This window comes from Morone saxatilis, unplaced genomic scaffold, assembly GCF_004916995.1.
Source record: "Morone saxatilis isolate NCDOM2014 unplaced genomic scaffold, NCSU_SB_2.0 Contig22, whole genome shotgun sequence".
Taxonomy (NCBI): domain Eukaryota; kingdom Metazoa; phylum Chordata; class Actinopteri; family Moronidae; genus Morone; species Morone saxatilis.
In genome coordinates, this window is record NW_023339785.1 from 18,315,031 (window position 1) to 18,325,051 (window position 10,021).

Here is a 10,021-nt window from a genome sequence, read left to right on the forward strand (position 1 = left end):
AAGGCAGGGAGGACAATAGACAACAGTTTCTTCCTCCATTTGCACTGTTTACTGTGGCTACTGTGTTATAAGTACATTTTAATTTTGTATGTATGTCTAATGTATGTTTGTCTGCTACTGGATTCTGAATTTCCCTCGGGGTAAATCTATCTATCTATCTATCTATCTATCTACAATGATGGACACCAGCTGCAGGACCTATTTGTTCAGTCTCTGAAATCTTGTGAACCATTTGTGAATACGCATACCATATTTAATTGAATAATCAGATTATATTGGAGTTAGTTGAAGCACTTCGGTATTTCATATGAGTCTGATTTGTTTCAATAGTTCTTATTATTTAATCAGAATAATATGGTTAGATTTACTTTGACTGGTAATCTACTTAGAGCAGGTATGATGTAGTTCCTACTTCTACCACGGGGCGGCGCAGACAAGCTGTTCATTATTTGCCTGTCATCTCCTCAGGTGCTTTTATTATTTATAGGCCTCAAGAAATTCACTATCTGTCTTTATGTCTGTCTGTACAAAAGTAAACAGCTTAAAGTGCAGAAACCAATACTTCTGAAATTCTATTAAATAGATATTAAATAGATTTAGATAAATTTGAGTGTTTTGAAAGGCAAAAACACTTCAGGTGAGCCAAAGCTCTGAGAAAAAGATGAGACTAACAGATGAAACATAATTGCTAGAAAAGAATGAATTTCCAACAGCCTCCACTGAAATGTATGGAGGATGTACATGAGCACAGGCCCACTTGCAGAAGGCTGGCCGGCAGTGGGTGAGGAGGCGTGGTGAGGGGAGGAAGGGAGGAACAAGGGCCATAAATAGCGCGGAGCCTCTGTGAGGACTGTCTCTATCTCCGCTCCTCTCACACTGAAACATCCGAGACGCACCAAAGTCCCGAAATCACACGAAGAGGTCGCAAACAAGCGGAATTAATTCTCACAAACACACCGAGAGAGAGAAAAAAAAAAAAAGAAAAAGAAAAAGAAACGAAGGAATATTTGCGGACAAGTGGAAGGAATACAATTTGTTGATCATTATATATATATTTTTAAACTTTTTTCCTAAATATGACTGGAAGTTTTGCCATCATGAGGATGTTCAGTGTTGTGCTCCTGCTGGTTCACGCCTTGGGTGAGTTTCATGTGCGCTCCTGTAAGAAAGCAAGTTTGTTTCTCTGTTGAAGGTTATTGTTATGTGTGTTAAATACTCTTAGCTGTCTCTCCTTGGCTGTCGGTGTAAAACCTCTCAGGCATGGCCGAGCTAATAACAAGTCTTGTAAACTTCATAACCTTTAAGGCAACGGTTTTCATGATGCCAGGCTATTCGGGAGCTAATGGGGTCATCTCTCTATTTTAGAGCATGCTTTATGTAACTGGATACATTTATTTTTAACTCATATTCTTGCCTGACATTAGCTAACTGTCTGTCCATGCATTTTATGTGTGTGTGTATATATGAGAGTGTGCCAACTTCTATTTGTCCCCTCACTACATTTCCCATCCAAAAGCCCACAAATCTAAACTGTCCCATCTGAGGGAGGCTCTCTAGTTTGAGCCCCCTCTACATTTGGCTTCAGGTTCCACTCTGCTGAAGTGCTCCTGAGCAAGGCGGTAAATACCTACCAACCCCTTAAGGACCACGCTCTCTATCTGAGCTTGTGCATTTCCTAACAGGGATCAGTATGATTGCACTGAAAGCCAAAAATCCCGCCTGGAGCCTCCTTCTGCACAACATGTTTCAACTTGCCCTCAGAGGTCCGGCCCACCTTGGCACACTAACCTGTGTGCATTGTTTGTCCCCTGGAGGAAGACTTTCTAAGGAGTCTGTTCTGTTAAAGACTGTATCAAACCAAACTTTTCCCTAACATTTTGCTCTTATTCTCTCCTCCAGTGGTGTCCAGAATGGCCAGTGGCGCTGCGGTCGACAGGTATGAGAGTGACAGGCAGAAGCACAGGGCTGTTTTCAAGTTTTTGGACACAACCAAAGACAGAACGGCAGAGGAGGAGAGCATAAGCGTGGGTGCGACAACGGTGGAGTATGGTCAGGAAGGCGAGGAGGAGGGGGAGGATTACGATGATGAATATTATGAAGAGGATTATGAAGATGGCATGTCTGGAGACTCTGAACTGGAAGTGCCACAAGGTGAGGGAGTTTGTCAGTTTCTAAAACCTGTTTTCTATCCAATTATTTACTTGCTTTCATAACAAAGACGATTAAATGTAATTGTTCTGTTGTTCTCTTTTTGTTTTAGTTGCCATGTCGAGCAAACCCAAAGACCCATCTGCCATCCTGGACGCTGCAAACACTGAAGGACAGAGAAGGAAAGGAAAGGGGAAAAAGAAGGGGAAAGGCAAGGGAAAGAAGAGGAATCCTTGCCTGAAGAAGTATAAGGATTTCTGCATTCACGGGACCTGCCAGTACCTGAGGGACATCCGTGCCGCATCTTGCGTGTAAGTACGAGCTCTGTATCTGCCACGCTATCTCCCACCACTGAATTATTAACCTGACTAACCAGATCCCTCTCTGTCCTGTCTGCAGGTGCCTCCCAAGTTACTCTGGGGAACGGTGTCAGTTCTTCACGCTGCCCTTGGAGAAGCCCCAGGAGGGCTACAACAGGACCACAGCTCTGGCCGTGGTGGCAGTGGTGCTGTCGTCCATCTGCCTCACCATCATAGGCCTTTTATTATTGCTAAGGTAAGAGAAACACTCATAGGTTCACTCACAAACATACACACACACAACCACACGTTAGCCGTTACTTGTCATAGATAGACACAGAAAATAGTCTAAACAAGCTCCTTTTCTTGTGTTTATTGCAGGTTTCATAAGCGGGGAGCGTATGATGTAGAGAATGAAGAGAAGGTCAAACTAGGGTTAGCATCCAACCACTGAAGAGACAAAGAGAGGTGAGTAGTAGAGGAACAGGCCTACAAACACAAACACTGAAAAACACTTGGCTTGCTTCTTTGTTGCCTAAATGAAAGAAGGTTTTGCTCACTGCCTCTTGTTTTTTTTTCCAATGTTAGGCAAAGATGCGGAAATTCTACCTCAAAATAGAAAAGAGAAGTGAACTGCAAAAAGAGGTCCTGGAGGGAAAAAGGATCGTACACGTAGAAGGGAACAGAGGTTGTTGTCTGCCTGACCCTCTGCTAGACGTTCAGATGAAAAAAATGGGCAGCTGAACATATTCCTTGAAGGCCTCGGAAGAAGACGGCACGCCTGAAACTGGAATACTAACGGCCCAGAGGATGGACTGGAGATGTGACGAGCAAATAGGTGATAAGCACGAAGGAACGAGAAGAAGAAGAAGGAACACGTCTAGACTCTGTGCTGCTTCTTGTGAAAAGAGGCTGTTTCAGACTGAACTGAATAAGAAAAGATTTTTAACAACGAGAGCTCAACCTGGATTTTTTTTTTCCTCAACAGACAGCATTTTGTATTTTCCATCTTTTTTTTGTGTACAGTAAACGGTATATTTATAATTTTAATTTATTTATTTAAGCTAACTGTATTTATAGAGATTTTAACCACCTTCAACAGTTTTTAAAATAATGATGTTACAGTTGTTTTTATATTCCTTATTGGATGATATTTATTTATGAAACAGAAAAGCAAACAATGCAGAAGCTCCTTGAGATATTAAGTATTTCATGAAACGAGATATGACGCATAATGATCTGATTTCTGGCTTTCATTTTTGGCACTCAGTAGATGATCAATAGCACTGTGATTAATAAATTGATCGTTGAATAGACATGATCGCTTTTTAATTCTTCAGGGGGAGTTTCATTGAGAGCAATGTTTTTCAGGAAACACCCTGCTCACACTCACACAGTTACACACATTCACACCTGGAGGCTGCCCAGTACAACCAGTTGGATCTGTCAGCCACTGAGCAGCTCCACTGTAGGAGTGGGAGGGTTTCAGGGCCCTCGCTCAAAGGCACATAAGTGGTGGTAATGAGGCAGGGGCAAGCACTACTCTTTGAACCCCCCTCCACCCATATTTATCCTGTAGATTTGGGGATCTTTAGGGCCACATTAGGCTTAGTAGTCTGCCTCAGTGTTATAATGACAGATCAATATCAGTCATTACAATACATCGCACTGGCTATGTACTGATACTGATTAAAGGCAACATAAAAACACAGCGTCTGTATCGTTAAACTTTTAAAAGGGAGTCAAATATCTAATGCACTGTAGCAAGAATTTGGTATGAATATGTTGTCCTGTCATGTTGTCTTACCCTCATTATAGGAGAAACTCCCTCAGATCCATGTTCAGCTGTCAAGCAAAAAATGTGAATTAAAGTGTTCCACCCTTTCAAATCCTGTCCTGCAGTTTTGAAGTGATTGTTATTTATGTGATTTTCTTTTTCAGAGCAAAATTAAAAACAAAAAAAAAGTTATTCAGAATTTTGGACTCTTTTTACTTCATTATATCTGACTGTATAAATCAAAGCACTGTGTTCTTACCATTAACATCGGGCCACACATTAATGTGATATTTTAGAACGGCCTGTCTGGATAATGATAACACCAGTGTGTTCTTTTGGCCTATTCAGGAGCTGTAATTATAGTAAACATAATATTTTTATTTCCCGTGTCTCTGACGTGTGAGCGACCGCTTTTAACCAAAGCACCTGTATCCTGCCCATTAGTGCTATTATGTTTAATGCTCAAAAGGCAAATAGATTTAGTCAGTGCTCTGTAGATATGCACTCAGAAAGCCTTCCTAGTTTATTTAAATCTGGTTATCTGGATAGGACATACAAGGTCTTTCTCAGTGGGCTTTCTCTTTGGACCAAATGTAAAACGAAGACATTATCATCAGTGTCGTGTGTTGACAAGAGCATCATCAGTCTCACTGACAGATCAATCATAATGAGTGCGGTCAGGACTCACTTACCACTGTGTGTATGTACTGAGCCACGGGGGAACAGATGTGCGGCGTACGGCACAGGGAACACCTGATGTACAGCCACAACACATAACGCCACAGCAACACACACCATTACTCACACAGCTAACAGATGTCATGTTCAAAGACACACTACCAAGTTTAACATCTGAGACCTCAACCAGCCCTGAATGCTGCAGAGTTCAGAGAGACCACATACGGCAAATACTAGCAGGATGCAACAATGCTGTCATGTATGCTGCACGCAGGCTTAATAGGGGTAAGGAAAGTCAAAAGACCCAGCTGGACTCAAAGGCAGGCTGAGACCTAGCCAAATGTTAGTCACCCCTTGAAGTCACCTCCTACACGGATGTTGTTACACCGACACTGTGTGTGTGTGTGTGTGGGAATGTGGTACAGTAATGCCTTGGTGCTGCATCTGTGTGGGTTGCATGGTTTAACCGAACCATTACAAGCAAAAATCCAGAGCAGAACCTGATTGTTTACATGTTTGCTATGGGATAATTTTCAACGCTGTTTGTGGGTTCGATTCCCATACTTTCTATATATACTGAATCAACAACATACTGTTGGACTCACACGTTCACACTGGGGGATGGTAGTTAAAGACAGATGTTCAACTGAACCATAAGGGTGTGGTACCTGATTCAGGAACTCCTCATACCATTTGTTGAGCAACTGAAAAACAGAAGTTCAGCATATAACTTTATCAGAAAAAGCTCAGTTTGCAAGAACTCACTTTGTGTTCAATTCAATTCAAAACACTTTATTTGTCTATGAAGGGGCAGCAGGTTTGCAAACACAAAAACACATAAGGTTAACATATTGTCGCTGAACACTACATATCTCCAAATTCTGCTTCTACTAAAAAAACGCTTAAAAATGACCAAAATTGATGCAGCAGAACCAGAGACATCGTCTTTTTTTAATTCGGCAAACTGTTCTTCTTTGTCGAAACACCTATTACACACAACACAACTCAACCACTGGCAGTTTGGTCAGAGATTTGGTTGTGTTATGCTCGTAGCAGCTAGCGTTGCCTCGACCCACTAGCCTCAAGCAGAGGTGAGGAGCACTACAGAGGTTTGGTAAGCTCACCTCTTTCTAGCTATACATTCCCAGATTTATTTCAGATTCAGATTTTGTCTTTAACCACAACAACGCTGCCTCAAGTGACATTGATTGAGGCAGTTTATCATATTTTACGCAGCTCCCTCTGGAGCCAAAAGAGAATTCATACAACTTCTTTCACATATGCAGTAGCACTCCCAAAGACCTTTAAACACACTTTTTTCCACAGTTCCTCTGTAAACTCAGAATAGAGTAGAATAAAAATTAAAAACCCTTTGGATTATCTGAAAAATACAGGCTGTCACAAAGCTGAAAACAGACATTTTTTTTATTAACTAATCAAAAGTTGATATTTTGGAGATGTCTAATTTTGTAGGTGACAGCGACAATATGCCGATGACTTTGTTTTCTCAGCCTCTCAAATAAATGTAGCTAGTTGTAGGATTTCATACGCAATATGAAGGTGTATATGTGAATTTGCAAAAGTACACGTGTGTACGTGTGTTTGTATGTGTGACAGGGGGTAGTCATTTACAGTAGTGGAGCCACCTAATCCCGGCCTCTCAATGTCAAGTAGCAGAGCACACAGAAATAGTGCTGTGCAGTCATGCTCACATAGCTGCTATTCCCGGGGCTGATGGCCACCAAAGAGCCAGAATGCTGAGAGAGAAGGGAGTTCGCTGCTTCTGTTTCTCGGTGGTCTAGTGGACCAAAGCCAGGAAATAATGTCCGGTATGGTGGACCATCATCAAGGCATCAGCGCTGCACCACTCCTGAATTTTCCTTGTAGGGTCACAGTAACGGCTCCACAGAATCTCTGCTTGTCTTCGCCTTCTGAGTGTTTTTAAATGTTCCTAGAGAGACTCAAAGAGGATATTTCCACAGCTCAGAAGGAATTTCCTTACAGGTTGGCCAAAATTCATTGGAAGTGGCTGAATTCATTGTGTGCCACATTCTGGTGGGAATTTCCGGTGTACCAAGACCGCTATTGTTTTTAATCCTTTTTTTGGCAGCAGTTGTTTACGTTAAGGTGTACTCACCTAAACTCATTTTAGGCACCTTTGTCTGGAACATAAAATACTTTTAGACTCACCAAAAGGTTTCCAACTAACTTTGTGATTCACGATAGTCAGTAGCAAAAAATAGTTTATGACGATAATGTTTTGAAGATATGATTTTTAGGAAATAAAGTGTATATCATACATCTATGTTTGAAGTTATTTCCTTAATGCTGATCAGCAATTTAAAGCCTACAAAGTAGAATCATTTACTTGATGATTGCTGATACTGCAGCATATGAGAGTAGTGATAATGTTGTACAGTTGTAGCCATACAATATTTCTCTCTAAAGCTTTTATGATGAATATATGATTATGAATATCTCAATCCATTAGTAAAGTAAACCACTCTGTTGTCTTGATACATTGCCAAATAGGCTTGAGTAATAAGAAGCTATAGTGGTTGCATTGGATTGAATCAGTCTAAGGAGGGTGAGTTTGTTGTGAAAGGTGCTTCCTGGCATGCTGAGGAGCAACAATGGGTAATTTCCACTCTGATATGGATGTGCGCACGCCAACAGTTGGAAATATAATCATTCTCTGACCGGATATCATCAACAGGAACATATTACTACCTGATATTAATGAGTGTGTATGTCAGAATCTGCTTTAGATGTGATATAGTTTCCTATTCCGGCAAAATAAAATGTGTTTGCATGACGACAACACAAACTAAGATCCCCAACTTCTCTTGTGAAGTCACAATGAAGCATCAGCATAGCCTCAGTGTGCCACTCAGGCCTGATTGATGAGGTGACAACAGGGACACAGCCATTGTTGCATGACAGACACAGGCTGCAGTGGATCAGCGTGTTGTACACAGCCTGTATCATCCCGTTTACACGGTGAGGACAGCCAAAGGAGGAGGAGGACAGGGAGGATGACAGGAATAAAGAGGAGTGAGACATAAGGTCGACACGGTAACATGAGAGGGGGAGCGACAGATGAAGAGAGAAAGATGGAGAATGGGTCAAGGTGAGAACTTCTACTTAGGAGGGTGCTGACTTGTCTTCGCCTGCGTGTGGATAAAAAAGATTAAAGAGTCAGAGGAGCGGCGTCAGTCTGTCACTGCCTCAGTCTTCCTTCTCAGGTCCTTTACTTTGGTTTACCCTTCACTCTTTATTCTTTACTCCTGTCCTCCTTACATCCCTTTCCCCTCCTCCATTTCCTCATCCCTTTTCCTGTCTGCTTTTTCTTCCTTTTAACCATAAAACTGACACATGCCATTAGATCAAGGACAGCCACATAGGTCCCTGTAGCCTACAAAAGGCAAAATATTAAGTAATGAAGGCTCAATTTATATTAATTTAGAGGATATTTACTTACTGACCAACACCCCTCATTTGTTAGATTAAAAGACTTGTCATTTATTGACTCATGCCCACTCCCTCCACTACTTCATCAAGCTCTGCTACTTTCTTAACCTCAGACATTTTTTTTTACAACTGCATCAAAAGCTACAAGCGAAATAATAGCTGCTACGAAAATGACCATGGTCTCAGATGGCTGCAGGAAACACCACACTGTACTTTTCAATCAGTTGCAGCATGATCAGTCAGCTTTTACATCTATACCACGATTGCATTAAAGTAACAGCTTGACATTTTAGGAAATATGATTATTGGCTTTCTTGCTGAGAATTTGATACCACTCTCTTGTCTGTGCATTAACAATGGAGCAATGGAGTCAGTAAGCTTAGCTTAGCATAAAGAGTGGAAGCAAATAACCAGCCTAAAAGTTCAAATATAAGGTTAAGCACCTTTAACGCGCACTAATTAATCGTTTGATCTTATTTGATTAACTTTAGAGAGACTCCTGTTCTCCCTCTGAGCAAGAAGATTGCATCCCAAAATATTAAACGCAGACAGATCTACTTTAAAGTTACAGTAAAAAAAGATTTCAGCTATGGTTACATTGACGACACCTGTGGTTACTGGTGATAACAGTTTTATTACTGGTCACAGAATCCCTTTCAAAATGCCAAGTGAAAAAAAATGTTGTCTACGACATCACGTATCGTATGGACATGCATTATACACTGTCATTCGCTTCAGTGTGACAAACCAACAAACAAATCGTTTTGTCCTCCACTGAATGGCTGTTGCTACCTAAATCACACATTCTGTTTCATAGCCTTAAAATCTAACTTAAAGGCTTTGATTTAAAATTGTCAGGTTCACTTTCTTGTTTATAGGACCCCCCAAATGGAGTCAAATCTACCCTTGCTCCACACTGCTGCTTTCTATGTTAGCAGAGCTGAAAAAGCAGCTTGGCTCAGTCCACTTGCTCCTGATGCCAGCAAGAGCTGGGCAGGGATACCAGCAGATTCCCCTCTGCTGATGTCACCCTGCTGGACAGACACTTGTTATGTATCATGGTCACACTATTAAATTCTCACTGAGGTCTATTTAGGCCCCAAGGAGGCTGATGGTGGCATTGCATTACTTACTGGGTAAGAGGAGAAGAAGAGAGAGTTAGAAAGAGAGAGAGAGAGAGAGAGAGAGAGAGAGAGAAGAGTGTCTGGTGTTGGTTAAGAGGGGATAAGGAAAAAAAGCCAGGGAAGAAACTGAACTGAATGTAATTGACCATTCACCTAATCATCGCTACCACATACACACACACACACACACACAGACACACAAGCAGCAAACAAACAACAGCCTGCCGGCAAACACACAGGAAGACTGAATGACTACATGCTTGAGTCATCTGTTTTCTCTACCCCTTACAGCATGCCCTGTAGTTCACTGAAATAAGAAAAAAAACTCCTCCCATATCCGCCCATGTGTGCGTGTATGTAGAAGCAGGCACCTAATGATGGTTTTAGAGGATCAGCCCAACGCGTGCTGGCCAGTTGAGCTGGCTGACACCACAGCTTATGACAAAGGAGAGGCAGACGGATGTCAAAGCAGACGGCAGCAGGCTCTAGTTACCGCAAGGAGTGGGTTCCAGGCATTCTTCTTC

The 10,021-nt window shown here is 41.7% G+C and overlaps 1 protein-coding gene across 1 annotated transcript; it reads left to right on the top strand.

The window, feature by feature from the left end:
• Positions 1-847: 847 nt before the first annotated feature.
• Positions 848-4,412, top strand: hbegfa (heparin-binding EGF-like growth factor a). The gene is made up of 6 exons (XM_035669258.1): positions 848-1,140; positions 1,900-2,151; positions 2,261-2,459; positions 2,548-2,703; positions 2,829-2,915; positions 3,036-4,412. Exons 1-5 carry the CDS (start codon positions 1,077-1,079, stop codon positions 2,899-2,901), a joined length of 744 nt encoding a protein of 247 aa, XP_035525151.1. The 5' UTR covers positions 848-1,076; the 3' UTR covers positions 2,902-2,915; positions 3,036-4,412.
• Positions 4,413-10,021: the final 5,609 nt, after the last annotated feature.